General features: G+C 57.9%; 4 protein-coding genes across 4 annotated transcripts; 2 read left to right on the forward strand and 2 right to left on the reverse strand.

Moving 5' to 3' along the window:
* Window positions 1-1627: 1627 nt before the first annotated feature.
* On the forward strand, window positions 1628-3516 carry GGS23DRAFT_72425 (carbohydrate-binding module family 48 protein). Its single transcript, XM_051521221.1, has 3 exons — window positions 1628-2595; window positions 2760-3333; window positions 3391-3516. Exons 1-3 carry the CDS (start codon window positions 1835-1837, stop codon window positions 3430-3432), a joined length of 1377 nt encoding a protein of 458 aa, XP_051371575.1. The 5' UTR covers window positions 1628-1834; the 3' UTR covers window positions 3433-3516.
* Window positions 3517-3709: 193 nt separating this feature from the next.
* GGS23DRAFT_72528 (O-sialoglycoprotein endopeptidase) lies at window positions 3710-5642 on the reverse strand. The gene is made up of 2 exons (XM_051521222.1): window positions 5587-5642; window positions 3710-5361 (listed from the first exon to the last, which is right to left on the reverse strand). The coding sequence occupies exon 2, from the start codon at window positions 5068-5070 to the stop codon at window positions 3940-3942; it is 1131 nt and encodes a 376-aa protein (XP_051371576.1). The 5' UTR covers window positions 5071-5361; window positions 5587-5642; the 3' UTR covers window positions 3710-3939.
* Window positions 5643-8192: 2550 nt separating this feature from the next.
* On the reverse strand, window positions 8193-10096 carry GGS23DRAFT_597180 (enhancer of polycomb-like-domain-containing protein; the record flags this gene model as incomplete). Its single annotated transcript, XM_051518584.1, has 2 exons — window positions 8193-9803; window positions 9950-10096. The coding sequence occupies 2 exons, from the start codon at window positions 10094-10096 to the stop codon at window positions 8193-8195; spliced, it is 1758 nt and encodes a 585-aa protein (XP_051371577.1).
* Window positions 10097-12505: 2409 nt separating this feature from the next.
* Window positions 12506-13688, forward strand: GGS23DRAFT_72539 (calcineurin subunit B). Its single transcript, XM_051521223.1, has 5 exons — window positions 12506-12784; window positions 12845-12897; window positions 12964-13037; window positions 13143-13477; window positions 13561-13688. The coding sequence occupies exons 1-5, from the start codon at window positions 12733-12735 to the stop codon at window positions 13569-13571; spliced, it is 525 nt and encodes a 174-aa protein (XP_051371578.1). The 5' UTR covers window positions 12506-12732; the 3' UTR covers window positions 13572-13688.
* The last annotated feature ends 4093 nt before the right edge of the window (window positions 13689-17781 follow it).

Below are 17781 nucleotides of genomic sequence, written 5' to 3' on the forward strand. Positions count from 1 at the left end.
GGTTCTCGACAACTTCGTCGGCTGGGCAGAATATTCCTACCCATGCAGCAGACATGGAGGGGAAGGTGTCAGTGGCATCTTGGCATCAGCTTCAGGTGACGACAGCCACTTTGTACATACAGACAGGAGGGCGTGAGGCGGGTCTGTGTAATAGGAGGTTAGACATGCACCTGCGCTGCCTCGTTATATGTAGGTATCTAGGTCGTGTTAAAGACGCCGGGCGTGACAGATACCCGGACACGGCACTACTTGTATCAAGATCCGGGTTAGACCAGCTTGCTTACCGGAGGTCTGCTACATTTGATCGTGGGGTTGGTTGGGAGGGGGTAGGTACCTACGTTAGGCACTCGCCTTGGGTGCCTGCCTACCTACCAGGTACCTTGACCCTAACCTCCTAAGGGTACTAGGTACCGACCCTTACCTTGAGCACCTGTAGGTACCTCTACCCAACCACGCCAGTTTCAATGTGTCAAGGTTAATGCTCTACGTCCTATGAGCTTGTCGCCGCACTGCAGAGCGGTAGTTGATTCTTATTATGAACACTTTTTACGTATATGGTATTGGGTACCTACACGTCTTCTGAAATCCCGCAAGTTCTATTAGGTGCCTCACATGCACACCCCTCTACTTCTCAAGAGGAGGTATGCGGTAACAAGAATCGGTCGTGCCTTTAAGGTAGAGAGATACCAGGTTCCAGGACAGACCCGCTGCTATTATCACCTTTACCTGCCTAGGTACATACCTACCTTAGGTACCTCTAACCTACCATATCACCTATGAATATGCAAATACCCACCTGAGGCGAGTTGGATGTGCGTATACTACCTCTATATATGTATAGGTACCTAACTACCTCCTACCTCCCGCGTGGGTACCTGTTCCAGAATGCTACCATGCCACCTGAGGCGCCCAGACCCCTGTCGTGATATTCGGCTCGTGCAAACGGTGGAATTATACGGTACGCATGTGCTGGATTCTTAGGTACCTACCGACCTCCTCTTACCCGGGCACCTAGGTACCTAAGGTACTTGTGCTTGGACGATGCAAGCGCACGAGGGTCGGGTTAACTGCATGTGGGTACTTAGGTTAGGCCGGGTTAGGCACCCGTAGGAGGTACCTCTTGTCCTACGAGGTTCGGTCCCCTAAAGCAGGTACCTGAGCAGGTACCTCTATAAGGAGGGGGGCAATGCCAGGTAGATCCCGCTCTGATTAAGGTACCTAAAGAGCGTCTCGTTATCGTGCCCAGGCAGGGACCCGGGCTCCGGAGGGCTTGTCCCGTTCGCTGTTTTTCCCCGTCGCCTCCTCGTTTAGCTGTTGCCAGCTGCCCAATCGCTCGCCGTCGTCCCGGCTCTCCATCTCCTTGTCTCATCGCCCGCCAACGCCAAATCGGTCTCATGACCACTTTCCTGCTTGCCCATGATCCCACTCCCAGCAACCCAGCACCAGAACATCTCAGCTTGATTCACCGCGTGCCCAATCCACCCCAATCGAATCCCCTCCGCTCCAGTCGAGTCTGGAGTCTGGTGCGTTCTGCTACAGACTGGACCCTCTCTGGCCCCGTCACACCGCCTGGCCTTGGTCTCTTGCTTGCCTCTGCCTGCTTGCGCACCCGCACCCGCGCGACACGACGCACGACGCACCACACACACGCATTCCCGCCCGTCAGCTTCCGGCTCCCCCTCGATTTTCGGTTTTCCCCCTTTCCAGGTTGACGTATCGAATACCGAACCAGCCTACCCAGCCTACCAAACCCGTCCAAGCCCGCACGACCACCAAAAAAAAAAAAGGGGGGGAGAATCCTTTCTTTCCTCCCGGTCGTCCCCCACACCAAACCATGGGAAACAACCCTTCGTCAACCTCGAAACCGCCCACCCCCACCACTCCCTCGTCGCACGACTCCCCACGGGCTTCCAAGAAGGAGCCCAAGAACCCGGTATCGATACAAACCCAGCATATCAGGTCCCCAGCTTCTCCCGAGGCTTCGGTCGTCGAGGCTACAGGCACTTCCATTTATAACCGGAGCTCCCAGTCGCGGCCGCTCTCCACCCTCAACTCCTCCTCTCCATCCACCAGCTCCAACCACTCCGCTGCTGCTCCCCACAAGGTCTCGGAGCTGAGACAGCGGCCGGCCGACTTTAAGGATGAGCACTCCAAGCCCGTAGCCGTCCCCTTCTCCTATTCCCACTCGGAGCACGACCCGCCCTTCGCCCGCGAATACCGCATAGAGGGGAGCCTTCCGTCCGGCCCCGCCTCGAGCAGCATCCAGGACATGTCGTATCATTTGGCGCGTCCGCCGCGTCTACCGCTCCCCATCGACGAAGAGATCCACACTCCCGGCTCGCCCATCGTAGCACCAAGCGATGCTGACGGTAGAGCCATCGACGACGACATCGCGCCCCTCGACGACTCGGGCAGCCTGCCGCGCCGCGCATCCGGGCTCAGCAATGCGACGGACGAGGATGACTCCGAAGAGCTCCGGGTCGATAAGACGAGGCCGACCATCCCCACCCGTATCGAGTGGTCGCGGGGTGGCCAGAAGGTCTACGTGACCGGAACCCCCTTCCAATGGAGTAAGAAGCAGCGATTAGTTCCCTCGTGAGTTGAGACCCCCTCGTGGATGTTGATCCGGTCTCGTAACGTTCGTCTTGGTGACTGGGCCCTGATGGCGCCTTGCTTTTTTATATCTGGCCGAAAAGCCTTGGGAAGTAGGTCCAAGTTTTATTTTTTTGCTCGCTACTGACGTGTCCCCCTCTGTGCAGCAAGGACAAGGAGGGCGTGTTGGAGACGGTGATATCCGTCTTTCCGGGCACTCACCACATAAAATTCCTGGTAGACGGCAATATGCAAACGTCTCAGGATCTGCCCACCACCGTTGACTTTGGAAACAATCTGGTAAATTACATTGAGGTGAGCGGCGACGATGCTGCCTCCCGAAGCGTCCCTCTAGACGTCGGTGTCCCCAAGTCGAACGAAGCCGCCATCTCCCTGCCATCTCGGCAGCCTTCGCACGATGGCTCGACCAAGGCTCCTCTGCAAAAGGTCATAGATCCGGTCGAGAAATTCTCGGACAAGATTCCGCGATATCTAGACGACTTCGACCAGTCTGAAGAGACCTCGTCGTATAAGCTCTCTTCTCTAGCCATGGAGAGACTCCCGGCGCCCCCTAGCTTGCCCGGTTTCTTGAGTAAGCCGATCATGAACAACAACACGCTCATTAAGGACGATAACAGCGTCCTTAATATGCCGAACCACACGGTCCTCAATCATCTGGCTACCTGTAGTATTAAAAACAATGTTCTTGCCGTATCGGCTACCACCCGATACCAGAATAAGGTAGGTCGTCACCACAGGGCCACATTTACGGGGTACTCTCACTAACGGCAGCAAAAGTACGTGACTACGATCATCTACAAGGCTACTCGGAACGAATAGCCGTATTTCTTTTTTCTTCAATCTCTTCACCGGTTGAAAAAACATAGGTATTAGCCGACAGTCTACCTATCCGGGAGACTGCCGCTATACTTTGTACTTGACTATAGTTTGCGAATCTCGAATCGGCCAGGATGCCTTCCGTATGTTTTAGATAACCTGGATATAGGGATGGAAACTTCCACCTGTCACGTTGCAAGTAGAGGCGCGGACATCTTTTGGAATGTAGTACTGATCGATGCGGCTTGTATCGCGCAAAGGACGGGGGGTAGAACGACTCGGGTGATGTTCCGTTCGCGTGTCGCGCGATGCGGCCCGTGTTATACGCACCACAGATAATAGGTTCCCTGTTGAGGGTAACATGACAGCGCAGATGTATAGAGGGAGATACGTGACACAAGAGAATTACAGCCGAGAAAAGGCAAGAGAGTACAAGGGCCTACAAAGTTCGTCGGATCACAACACAGATAGGCAAGCACACAAGACGAAATCGGCGAGGGCTGAGATGGATTAGTCTCTCCATTTTACGTAAACCTCATCTGTCCTGAACCTCTGCGTGCACGTGCTCTCCTCCAGCGGGGTGCGGAAGCCGGTCTCGAAGGCGAGCAGGCCGGCGTGGGCGATCATGATGCCGTTATCGATGCAGAAGCGCTCGTCGGTGGCGTAGACGCTGCCGCCGCGAGCGCGGGCCATCTGGCCCATCATCTCCTGGAGGCGCTCGTTGCAGCCGACGCCGCCGACGATGAGGACCTGGCCGCTGCCGACGTGGGCCATGGCGCGCTCGGTGATCTCGACGAGCATGGCGAAGACGGTCTCCTGGAGGCTGAAGCAGAGGTCCTCGGGGGTGAGGCGCTCCTCGCCGTCGGGGAGGGTCTCGCCGGCGGCGAGGCGGGCGTCCTGGTCGCGCATGCGGGCGGCGAGGAGCTCGGCGGCGCTGAGGATGCCGCTGAAGCTGCAGTCCATGCCCTTGACGGCGTAGGGGAGGTCTAGGAGGAGCGGGGGGCGGCCGGGGCGGGCGGCGGCGGCGCGGGCGCGGAGCTCGATGTTGTAGCCGGGGGCGGGGTCGTTGCTGAGGCGGAGGGCGCGGGCGAAGCGGTCGAGGCAGTTGCCGACGGCGATGTCGAGGGTCTCGCCGAAGATGCGGTAGCGGCGCTCGGCGTAGGCGATGACCTGGGTGTTGCCGCCGGAGACGTAGAGGACGACGGGGTCGGCGGCGCCGGTGACGGCGCGGCCCATCTCGATGTGGCCGACGCAGTGGTTGACGGCGACGAGGGGGAGGCGGCCCCAGAGCAGGGCGAGCGCGCGCGCGCCGACGGCGACGGCCTGCAGCGGCGCGCCCATCCCGGGCCCCCGCGTGTAGCACACGCAGCTGAGCTGCTCAGCGGGGCGGTCGACGCCGGCGTCGGCGAGCGCGCGCCGCGCGAGCGCGGCGAAGTGCGCCCGGTGGTGCCGCGCCGTGTCCTTCGGCAGGAACCCGGTCCCCGGCGGCGACACGAACGTGTGCCGCACGTTCGACAGCACCTCGGTGCGCCCCGTCGCCGGGTCGTGCGACACCACGCCGATGCCGAGCTTGTTGGCGCTGCCCTCGCAGCCAAGGGCGAGCAGGGGCCCCGGGCGGCGGCCGGGCGTCGTCTGCGACATTGCTGGTTTTTGTCTCTTACTTCCCCACCCTTCCCACTCTTTCGGAACTATACTCTCTTCCTATTAACGGACACCCACCCCCCTTTCCTCTCTCTCTCTCTCTCTCTCTCGCTCTCGCTCGGCTAAGTCTAAATTCTGTCGTCGGCCTGTTGGGAGCTCCTGTCCGTACCTGTCCCTATTCGGCGTGGACACGGTGGTGGGGTTCGGGTACGGCCAGCCGGCGGAGGAGGAGGTATGATGAGGTATGTTGTCGCGGATGACTGGCGGAAGTGGGGCGCTGCTACGTAGTGGCTTACGTCGGGTAGCTGAGCTTAGTCAGGAGGGCCCCAGCAGTCAATCTTTCCTCGAAGGCTGAGTATGTGTCATGCTCACGGCCTAGGTGTATATACAGGCGGATATGTAATCTGACGAGGGTTTGACTTGTCCAAGTGTCGAATTTTAGACGCACATAAATGGCAGAGAAAAGGGAAGAGGGGGAAAAGAGAGAGGATGTAGAGCGGTAGGAGGTAGGCATACCTGTTACTGGATGGGGCCCGAGCAAGGCTGTACGTAGTATATGAGTGCTGTGGGGTTGTCACCTGCCTGCCATGTATGTATATATGTATGTATATATATGTAGGTACCTAACCTAATGCCGGGGCGCAGCTACACACCCAACATCTACAGGTACCCGCGGCACCTGACCTGCGTGTGGCCCCTAGGTGGTATACCTTTACCCGGGATGTATGTACCTGGGCAAGTATGTGTCCAGGGACGTAGAAAATGCAGATGATGACTGCAAGAGAAGCCCCTCCATGACGACGTCGAGATGGGCGGACTCGAAGGCCTAGCACAACTACCTAAGGCGTTAGCAGGCTGGCTGGAATGGGCTTATCGATAGTCCTGGCAGGGGTTACCGCGCCTAATCGGACCAAGCTCGCATGCCTCGGTGTGGGGTATATAGGCGTGTACCTACGTACCGCCATGTACCTAGCAGCACTAGATTGAGGTACCATCTGTACTCGTGGGCTCAGGTGCGCTCTGCGCTGCAGTGGGACCCGCACCTCATTATTCGGCTCTCCGTTCAGTCCAGGCCTATTTTGCGTCCTTCCAAGCACCAAAGGAGAATATTACCAAATCCTCCGGTCGCTTCCAACCTCTCTTGTCATCCCTCCTCTCAAAAACATAACAGGCCTGGTTCAGCTTCTCACCTTCTCGAGCGAGCCTCCTCTTCTGCCCAGCCTGCAAATTCTCGCCCGGATCGGCTCTCGCGCGCTTGTTGCTTTTGCCTAGCTTGTTTTCATTCTCTCCCTATCCGAGTACCTCTTCCCTCTCCGAGGGAGCTGCGCATCTCTCTACCCATCTCGCCAGGTAGGTCGCCTGGCGGTATTGTCATTTCGCTGACAACCCGACACTCTTTCACCTTCTTCCTAGTTACTAATTTGCTCTTCCTGTAGACATGTGCCTGTTCGAAACCCGCCCGCCCCTGCTGCCTCCCCAGACCTCCATCGCTTCCTGGTAAGCGATCTGATATGGCCAGGCTCTCTTCCCTAGGCCGCTGCTTCGTGGCGGCTCCCGGTGTATACAACAGGAACAGAGAGACATGTGGTATCTGTCACGCAATTCGGTAGACCCCAGGGACCCCTTCGCGGGACTGGAGTCTGCGTCGCGCATCGACCACACCGAGACCTCCCGGGAACCACCCGGATCGAACATCCATACCAGCTACCTGAGAGGCGCTTAGGCAGGTATTTGACGTAGGGCCGTAAACCCTACAACACGTCCCGCTCGGTATGGACCGACCAGCTTAATCAGGTTTGCTTTGCTTGGCCTGGAGAGACGCATGTGCGATATTTTTGGGACGACGGGACTGTCATCCTTCCGAGATGTGGTGAGTGCAAAGCCGGCAATTCTCGCCCTTTTTCTCGCTCCGCTCTGCGATTCCTTCGCAACGCAACAATTTCCACGCAGCTCGACCGTCCCCATACAGCCTATGCAAATATCATTTGCCGGTATCCCGTCGCCTGATATACCAACTTATCCCATCCTCTCTCTCTCTCTCTTTCTTCTTTTACCTCTTCCCCCTCTGCCTGTAGCGCGGGCACTTAAGCTGGAAAGGAGGTCCGCGGCTTACGAAACGCCGAATCACTGGGAACCTCAGTGCCCCACTATCCACTCCATCAATAAATACATAACCTACCTTTTTTTGTTTTTCCCGCGCCTCTTCTGTAGGACGCTGCTTTCTTGACCTTCCAATATTCAGCATGTCTTTCTCGTTAGAAGCTCGAGTCCAAATAGACCGCCTGGCTCGCCTGTCAATGGAATTTCACCTACGAAACTAAGCTTTTTGGCCTATCCTTTAGGTCGAGTCGAAAACAGCCGGAAAAACCCAGCTTGCACCCTGTCCTCCGTAAAATCACACCATGGAACAGCTTGCGGTACATCTGTCAGACCTCAACCCTAACCACCACAGTCTAGAGGGGAAACGATAAAAGGATTCTCCGTCGGGCATTAAAACCAACACAGAGCTAATTTATGAGCAAAGGGACACCGCGCCTCAGTGTCCTGCTGGCCTGCAACAGATGATCCCGCGCCGAGTCACGCGGCAGGACGACCGCCCCGTCTGCTCTGCATGGACGTGGCATGGGCAACCAAGACAACAAGGCTACTGCATCGCATCGCATCGCATTCAAATATCGTTGCAAGTATACTGCCGAGGAACATATGTATTACTTCCTCTACCTCTTGTCTGCGTGCCGAGGGAGCTAAACAATATGACTAGGCCCCACCCCTCTCCTCTCAACTCCGCAAGCTATGCATGTGGTTCTGAAGACATATATACTACAGCATATCAACAGCCTAGGCCGTCTACCGGTCGGCTGCCTTCTCCGGCCCGCAGGTTCAAACAATTCTATGTACAGGGTTGTGCTTTGAACCTGCTGAATTCGGCAGGGCGGCGACCATCATGGGATAGAGGACGCGTGGATGGCATCATTGGGGCGCCGTCCCGTTCATGCCCACTGCAAATGGGCGGGATGCGACCCCGAATGAAGTTTGCGACGGGGACACGCAGACGGCCTCAAGGGACGACGAAACGAAGCTCTCGTTCACTCCTGTTCGCCCCATCAAGTTGGTGCCTGAGACTAGGGCACCTGAGGCGGCTGCACTTGTGGTTGCTGCACTTGAGGCTGAGTCGGAGGTGCTTGGGCCTGGGCCTGGGCCTGAGCCTGGGCTTGGGCTTGGGCTTGGGCTTGGGCTTGTGGCAGAGCCTGCCGATTAGCGCCGCCGACCTGAAGTGGAACCGTGTCCATGACCTGTCTCCGAAACATCATGGGTGGCGGTGGTATGGTTGACCGGAACTTCATCTGACGGAAGCTGTTGGGATCGACTTCATACGCTGGTTGCTCATCCTCATCGTCGTCTCGGTCATATTTCCACCGGTCACTCTGGGCGGGGTCTATATCATGGGAAGGATTCTTTGGCCCATTTACCCTGTGTGCGCGGCGGTCGATGAACAAGCGACCTAATCGGGCTATGCGGCGACGGTACGAATACGTCTCTTCAGCGTCGGAAGAGGCATCTAGGTCCATCCCGCTGAAGAGAAACGCTGCCGGGTTCTTATTCGAATCCGCCTGGACTTCCCCGTCTACCTCCATGGAATCGGACGCAGATGACGCTGGCGGGGTGAGCAGATAGGCCGTTTTCGCAGGCCTGAACGCCGGCCGCTCCTCGACAATGGGGGACAGTGGCTCGGCAGTCAAATCGACGTAACCAGTATTCCACCGCCTATGGTTCTGGATCTTCGTCTCCACGTCGTTACGCAGCTCATTCTCCTTCTCGGCAAGCTTGACAGACAAGAGAGGGAGGGCGAGATCGACGGTATCGACCGGTTTGCCGTCGGGCCTAGTAACGAGACGGATCTGGGAATGGGAACCAGGACGTGCTGGCTGCTGGGCCTCCGTCCTCGGTCGCTTCTGTGGCCGAGCATTGTACAGGTCCTCGTCATCCCCCTTGATACTAAGCCGGACCTTGGTCTCCTTGAGGCTACTCCGTTGCTCAAAGATCAGCCTGTCATTATTCAACAGCTCCCGCTTATACACCTCTCGCTGACACGACAGGTGTATGAGCTTGCGTGCCTCTTCTAGCTCTCTACGCAGTCGCTTCAGCTTATCAGTCACCTGCACATCCCGCGCCCTCGTCTTCCTCGTCTGTCGGACCTCGCGCCGTCGGAAGCAGACATAGGGGTCCATGTCGTCATGCTCCTGGTGCGTCTCGAACTTGAGCGAGGGGTGCAGCAACCTGTTCCCGCCGGCCTGTCGCCGAGACTTCCAGTACTCATAGACGGCCTTGCCATGGGCTTGGATAAGCTTAGCGGGGATCACGTGACCCAGAGCCTGAACCATAACCTCATATGGCACTACCGTGTTATCTACCGAAGCGAAGGGGGCTTGCTCTGTCGCCGTGTCCTCGAAGATCTCCATCATGTGCTCAAAATCCTCCTCCGAGAGCCGAGCAGCGGCCGCCGACTTGGCGTTATAGGAGCCGAGATACTCCTCATCCTCAGTCGTCATATCATAGAGGCTACCAAGCGTCTCCTCAACCGTCTCGGAGAACTTGATGTAATTCCGCGGCTCTACGTACGGGAGGGGATACAGCTCTCCGTAGTTTGCCTCGCTCTTCTGGGGCGGCGGGACGGGAATCTCATTGTCCGTACTGGCGCCAACACCCCTCAGGGCAGCCTGCAAGTGGTACTCCTGTCGACGAGCGGGTTAGCGTCGGACCAGTCGCCGAGACGGGCCAATATCAAACTCGGGTCTCGGGACCCCGGTCGGATCACGTGCCGAGATCACGTGATATAGCGATATGGGTAGGCAGGGCAGGCAAAGCGCGGGCAACTCACATTTTCCTCGGCCTGTTCGACGCCGGTGGCGATCTGGGACTCGGTGGTGAGGGACTCATACTCGTTGGGGTCGATCTGATCTTCGCGGAGGACGGGGAGAGGCGTCTTTGTGTTTAGCTTCTTGTATCGCACCTTCCGGGTCGACATGGCGGTCGGCGGTGTGGAGGGACAGCGGGGGGGGAAAAGTCGCAAAGTGGCCGGAAAAAACCCCGAAAAAATCGGGAAGGTATTAATTCAGGTCATGCGACGATGAAATCTGAATTTTTCAGGTGCTAAAAAGGGCGTCCTGGTGGCTGTTTTGATGGCCGAAGTCTCTGCGCTGGATGAGGTGACGTTGAATTGTTTGGGGCGTGTTTTTTTTCTCTCCGTCCGCTGTAGGCGACCCGGGGTGGGCAACAACAAAGTGAGGTGCAGAGGGTTTGTGCAGGTTGTGCAGAGCCAGCAGCTGGGCGAGAGGGCGCAGTGCAGAAGGGCAACTGTGGGAGGGGAGGTGGCCGGGTCCACAAGAGAAAGCGCTTTGTACCCAGGTATCGCATGGTTCGCAGCCTATGATTGGCCCTGCGCGATATTCGGCCGGCTGTGATTGGAGAAGGGGCGGGACGGATAGGGGGGGGGCTCATAGCACCTACTAAGGGCGTCGAGCCGTACCTCTTCGCAGGTACCTCTCAGCACATGTACCACTGTGGGCTTAGGTACCTCTAACGATATATGCATGTACCTACGGGGCGCCGGCAACGCGCTGGAACGGGTGCCCGTAGGTAGTAGGAATAGCTGGGCTAAGAGGCGTACCTACATCTAGCTACTATTATATTACACCTCTGCTCGTCATCTCGCCTTGTGTCCGTCTCCTCTCCTTTGTCTCCTCGTCGCCAACCGGGCCCCCGTTTCTATATTGCGTTCTTATCCGTCTGTCTGTATGTATGCACGCAGGTAATAAGGCGGTATAGTGAGTCGGTACCTAGGTACCTACCTAATTTGTTGGCGAGGTTACATACCCAGGTACCTGCCTAGGTTCCTGAGGTAGTTTAGGTGGACGGATACCTCTTTCTCGGTTTAGGCGCGAACAGGTACCAGGCGCAGCCATCTCGTATTGCCTCATGCTTTGCCTGCCTTAGGTACCTACCTACCAACCCAACCTGGTCATTTACGCAGGGAGCACTTACGAGAAGGTTAAGAGGAGGAGGTGCCTACGCAGGTGGTTAGATATCAGGATAGGAGGTAGGTACCTACCTATATATCAGGTGCCTACGGGCGCAAGTAGACGCTTGTCTCTCGGGGGTTCTTTTCCACCGCTTCGCAGGACTTTCAGGCACTCCTATACCCGCGCCCACCGCCGACGGAACCGGCCCGGTACGTTAGGGTACATTCGCTGGAAGGACAACGGACAGGTTGCAGTCTGTACATCCGGGGACAGGTACACGTCTACGAGAGAAGAGGGAAAAAGGAGAAGGGAGGCGGTGACCGAATCTCGGCACCAGCTGATAAGGCATGACGCATTCCACCCATCGATAGCTGCCGCCTCCCTTCCCATCTCTCTCTACTTACTGCCGCCTCCCACTCCGCGTTGGTCTTTCACTTAGGTAGAGGTACCTTAGGTAGAGGCACCTTAGGCAGGTAGGTGAAAAGGATTACGCATGCTTTCAAGGTCGTCTTTGTACCTTAAATCTAGGTACCTACCTAGGTACCTCTACCTAAGGCAGCCGGGTACCGTGGATAGATACCTAGGTACATAGTAGATGGTATACACACTCCCCCCAAGACTCATACATTCATTCATTCCGTGTCTTAGGTGGCCACCTCTACCATGGCCACAACCGCCTTTTTGCTTCTCCCCGGGGCTACGTGCAAAGGCCTACGAGTATAATAACGGAGGCACCCAGGTAATAGGTACCTAGGCAGGTAGGAGGTAGGTCTTTACTCATATGCTCGTCTCCATTTCCACTACCTCAGGAGGCAGGTACCTAAGTAGGTACTTGGGTAGTACCTGAGGTGGTCCTATGTACCCATGTACCTACTTACGACAACTCCTGTGGCTCATTGACTGCGTACGCCACATACCCCCAGCCACTCCACACGTCGGATAGTCGGATAACGTGATCTTGCCAAGCTTAGCTGCCTTGGGCGCCTACCTATAATGACATAACGACAAGCGAGGGACCTCCTCGAGGCCATACGAGTATACGGTTCAGTCGCTCCCTATAGGTACTTATGTGCCCTACGTATGTATAGATTTTAGCAGGTGGCTGTTATCGTTTCTATCCCGATCTGGATACCATGTAACCCGCCGCAGGACAGGGTGCGATGCAAATCCGTAGGAGGTGGTTGGGTAACGTCAGTAGGGTAGGCGATCTCAGTTACCTCAGCACGACGAGGAGGTACCTCAAGGTACCCGACAACAACATCGTCTGTACGGCTTACCTACCTAGGTAGGTACTTCGCAGGGACACTCAGCAAGTATCTGAGTACCCTAGACAACTAACAGCGGACGACAGAAAGACCCCGGAGAGACCCCACCAGTCCCCATTTCCACCCAACCCTTTCCCGTCAGCCTCATCTGGCAGCTCGTCGAAACATCAACTCTCCTTCTCAACCCGGCCATACCCTACGAAGTATCGCCAACTCCGTCCTCTACTCGTATCTTGTCGCGCGCCCATCCCAAGGCCAATTGCACATCGCGCCCCATCCCCATCCCGAAAACACGGCCTAATCCTCCCGGATTCACGTCTAAGCCCTCCCTACGACAACTCCGAATCCGCCTCGACTAGAACGTGCCGTTTGCCAGGATGGGCAACACGACCAGCTCCGTGCTGGACAACATCGTGCAGGGGTCCAATTGTACGTACTCGTGTGGCATCTCCGGGCGCGACTGACCCAGACCCTAACCGTCCTACACAGTCGACCGAGATGAGGTAGACCGGCTAAGAAAGAGGTTCATGAAGCTCGACAGGGTACGAGGACGCACACACCGCATCCTCCCGCCTCCCTCGCTAACAACCTCGGTTCCTCGCCTATAGGATAATTCGGGCACCATCGAACGAGAAGAGTTTCTTAGCTTACCGCAAATATCGTCGAACCCGCTGGCCACGAGGTAACGTTTCCTCTCTCTCTCTCTCTCTCTCTCTCTCGTGTCGGCAACGGATACCCACGAGAAGACCGCGGTTGGGGGTGGAGACTAACACACGGCGCGAAATAGGATGATAGCGATCTTCGACGAGGACGGAGGAGGCGACGTCGACTTCCAGGAGTTCGTGTCGGGGCTGAGCGCCTTCAGCAGCAAGGGCAATAAGGAGCAGAAGCTGCGGTTCGCGTTCAAGGTGTACGACATCGACCGGGACGGCTACATCAGCAACGGCGAGCTGTTCATCGTGCTCAAGATGATGGTCGGGAGCAACCTGAAGGACCAGCAGCTGCAGCAGATCGTCGACAAGACCATCATGGAGGCCGACCTCGACAAGGACGGCAAGATCAGCTTCGAGGAGTTCACCAAGATGGTCGAGAGCACCGACGTGAGCATGAGCATGACTTTAGGCAAGTCCCCCCCTTTTTTTCTCCCCTCGCCTCGCGGGACCGGAACGTGGACCCAGTGCTAACGGGTGCGCACCCGCCTACAGATCAGTTCTAGACGCCTCGACGCTATACCGCACGCGCAGTTCCGGTTACGGTAATGAGTCATAAGATTAGGGAGGGAGGTGATCCCCCCCCCCCCCCCCCCCCGATCCTCTCTCGCGAGAGAGGGGGAGGGACGAGGGGGAAGGACGAGGAGGAGAGAAACACGACACCCTTGTATTTTTCGAAACTACCCTCCCAACGCGAGCCTCGTAGGCTCCGGGGTACATAGCCATCATACCGAACATGATCACATACGTCCGTACCAAGAAAAGATCCGCCGGGTGGATAGAAGGGGCGGACGGACGCATGAAGCGCTGGGCGTCAATAAATGAATGAATGAATGAACCTCCTTTTTTTTCTTCCTTGTGGGAACTTGTCGTGCATTCGAAGGCCTGCGCAAGCCACGTTCGCAGCATGTCGTCGTCGGGGCGATCCCCCCCCCCCCTTCCTCCCCTTCCACCTCTCGCCGCGTGGCGATGGAGGAGGCCCTCTCCCTTTCCGCCCACACGCCGTGCCGTACGTCGTCCTCTCGGTTCGCGCAACTCCTCGCCCTCCCCTTTCCCCACCCCTCTCTGCCCGTGAAAACGCAAATACCTGTTGTCCCTGCTGGGCGCCGGAGCCCTCGCAGGTCCGGCCTCCCGCGCGCGCCCGCGGCAGCCGGTCTGCCCCGCCCGGGCGCCGGCGCTGTCCCGCGCCCCCCTCGCCTTCCCCTCTCAGCCTGAGAAACGGCCGCGGCCGCGGCACAGCGCGTTCCTGCCGGGTCCTGCGCTTCTCCCCCCCCCTCCCCTCCGGCCCTCTTTCGTCGGTTTGCAGAGCAGAGAGGAGGGCGGAGCCGGGCTTCGGGTTCGTGCACGCGCGCGAGTTGCAGGGCAAGGGGAGGGGGGAAAGGAGAGGGGGCGGGGCTATCGCACCGGCCTGCTCCTGCTGCGCCGCTCGCCCGCCGCCGCCGCCGCCGCCCCCCGGGGGGCGCTGCGCGGAGGCCCGCCAAGGAAGGCAGCAGGGCGCCGCGCTTCGGCCCCTGCTGCGCAGGTTGCCCGCGGCGTGTGGGTCGACTTGCGGAAGACACGCGGGGGAGGGGGGAGGAGGGGGGGGGGAGATGCTCGCCGGCGTACGCAAGGAGAGCAAGGGCCCGGAGCGAAAACGAGCACGAGCGAGGTCTTCCTCCGGCCCGCGACGGCTCCGCTCCGGACGCTGTATACACACGTATACCGTCCCCCCCCCCCCCCCCCCCCCCCACCCTTTGCTCCCGTCCGGAGGGCAAAGGTTTTCTGGTGTAGTCCGGTCGTCCGCCGGCTATCCGCCTCTTACCTCTCGGGAAGGGGTAGCGTGCTCGGGGTGTATACAGTTCTGCACGTGCTCGAGTTCAACTAGCGGGACGAGACGGGGGCCGCTCGCTTAGGATGTATTTATCCATCCATCTATATATCTACACGGCGAGGTAACGGGGAGGTAAAAGGTATTGTTCGGGTGTTCGTGGTCCCAGGGCCGTCTAGACGCCGGCTCTCCGCTGTTATGCTCGGTATGGCTGCGGGCATTCGCATGTACACCCACCAGCACACAGCGCCCCCGGAGATGCCGAGTGTTGTTCTATATCTGTCGGTTGTTACCTACAGGCTCGTGGTCAGCGATGAGAGAGCACTGTGAAGACGCCGGCCTGGTAACAGAAATTCCCAGCCGAGCGGGCTTCTTGCTCGTATCGTAATGGCTTGTTATCATAACGTCATGTCTTTCTATCTTAGACTGAAGGGCTATGTGCCTTTATCGTCACTTTTAGCTATCGGAAAACTGGCCTATAAATCTAACTTAAACATGGAGCCTGCGAGTGAAGGATCCTATCAAGACTTCGTCTCACCCCTGAGATATGTCATCTATACTCTCAACGATTCACAACCTAGCATGAGCAGAGTTGACTACATTTTTTCTGCCCAGGACAGATGCCATCTTGTCGCCGTCATACTTCATCACTACCTCTCTCAGCGATAGCCCCTTGGCATAGCGACGTGCCCACGACTCCCGGCTCGCGGCTCAGGGCGAGTAGACCTCGGGTGGATCAAATACGCGATACCGCCACCCGGGGGGGATACTAGCGGGTGCTCGTATCGCCGACGGAGCAAGTCCTGCCTCCCCCACCCCTCACTCCCGCAAGCCTACTACTTGTGTACATGCTACGCATAGGGTGGGAGCGCTCGTTGGCTCGGAAGCGGAAGTAGGACAGGCGAGAGGCACCACGCCTCCTCATAAGTCGGCAGATCGATGGGTCGATGGCGCACGTTAGCTAGGGGAGGGGGAAGCTAATGCACACACAGACATATATACACATGCACGAACGTATGTGTGCCAGCTAGCCTCGTTCCTAGCAGGGAGGCAGGGAAAGCGGCAAATGGGAAGGGGGGCGATGGCGGCGTGCCGGAAGAGAGTCTCTGAGATCGCAAACGAGGATCAAATCGCCGAGCCGTCGGATCGGGTTAGGTAGATAAAAGAGTGAGTGGGCAACGGAGTCCCTCGTTCCTTGAAGTCGGCTAGCCGGAGGAACCGATATATGCGTACGGGGCTTCCGAAGGCGGGTTAGCAAAGTGAAGTCAGCAGCCTGGTGTACGTATAGGTAACCACATCTAGCCAGCAATAGAGTAGCAGAAGGTTGACTGGCTGGGCTGCTTGTCGGAATACGTTCGGTCCGTCGGTGAGCGAGCGTGCGGATGCACTCCGTGATCACCTACCTACCATACACGCCCGTTTACCCACCTTTCTACCTACCTACCTAGTCGCTCCGGAAACCGTCGTCGAGAGGCGAGCCCAATCGCTTGGAGTGGGATTCCTTCCCGGGCAGGGAGCAGGCATGCACCTGTCTAGAGATCAGCGACGTGGTAGAGCCTACCGCAAGGCACGTAATATTTCGCGCTGCGGGCTAGGGTCGGGTCTATCCGATCTAATGAGACCACAGTGAGAAATAGAGAGGACGAAGGGGGGGCCGGGGTGGCTTCTGCTGCCCTGGGATAGATGGCGCGGGTAGCTGCATTGGTGAGATCTCTGCTCTTAGTCCCCTATACGTATACCTATAGCGATGGCAGACGGGACGACGGCAGTTGGAGTAAGCGGGACGGGGGGTGGCGGCCAGAGGGGCAGTACGACAACTCCCCCCTTTTCCCTTTCCATCGATTCCCTCTCTTTTCCTCTCTCTCTCTCTCCCCCGCCTCGCCTCCCGCCAACCCCCAAAGCGCTAGCGGCACGCTGTGCGGCGATGTGATGGGATGCTGTGATGGGATGTGATGAGATGAGATGTGACCGATCACGTCACGTCACGATCGACCCGAGCGATGTAGCCGGACCTTCGCTGTGTCTGGCTCCGCAGAAGGGATACACAAGGGAGGCTGGGAGGTGTAGGGAGGTCTGGCTGGGCCTAGACCTACGAATGCCCCCCCCCCGTTCTTGGGGCGGTGGCGCCCACTGTGAGATTTCAGCGATCCGGATCCAGGACTTGCTCCCCCCCGCCCCGTGCGCGACGGAACATTCGCTGATGCGACGTCGGAAAGGGAGATCTGACCTCGCAAATTCCAATAGTCTGGGATGGGGTGGCACGGGGGCTTGCAGCGACGCAGCCCTACGTAAGCACACACATACAGGGTAGGCGGGCAGCGGAGTTCTTCTAAGTAGGTAGACCTAGTAGAGCCTTGTCCCCATGGGTAGCATCGATGGATGGACGGACGGATCGACGGATCGATGGATCGTATGTGGGCGCGGCGGTACCGTAACCCTCGACAAGGCGTCGCGTGTGCGGGCACACACCCACCTTACATACATACGCCGGTTGCAGGATGGATGTTGTAGTAGTAGTAGTATTAGGTAGCATGTTCGGGCGTGTAGCGTAGCAGCGACAGCAGATAAAGTAGGTAGAGCTTCGGACCCGGCTGGCTGGGCTGCGCAGATCCATTGGAACGGGACGGATAGCCTTGACGTCGGCTTCTGAGACGCGGACAACCACAACCGATAAAAGGGGGAACGAGAGGAAGAAAAGAATGACGATCGTCCGGGGTTTCCCCCGTTTCCGCCCCCCCCCCGAGCGTCGTCATACAGACATACACACATACACACACACGCATCGAAGCCTCATCACACCACTCGCGCTTCTCCCACACCCTCACAGGCTGCTCACACTCGCAGTCTCACTCTCGCCCTCGCCCTCATTCGTCGGCCTGCGCACGACCACACGCACAGCGTCGACTTAC

The sequence above is a fragment of the Durotheca rogersii genome, assembly GCF_024521655.1.
Source record: "Durotheca rogersii strain YMJ 92031201 chromosome Unknown GGS23scaffold_11, whole genome shotgun sequence".
NCBI lineage: Eukaryota > Fungi > Ascomycota > Sordariomycetes > Xylariales > Xylariaceae > Durotheca > Durotheca rogersii.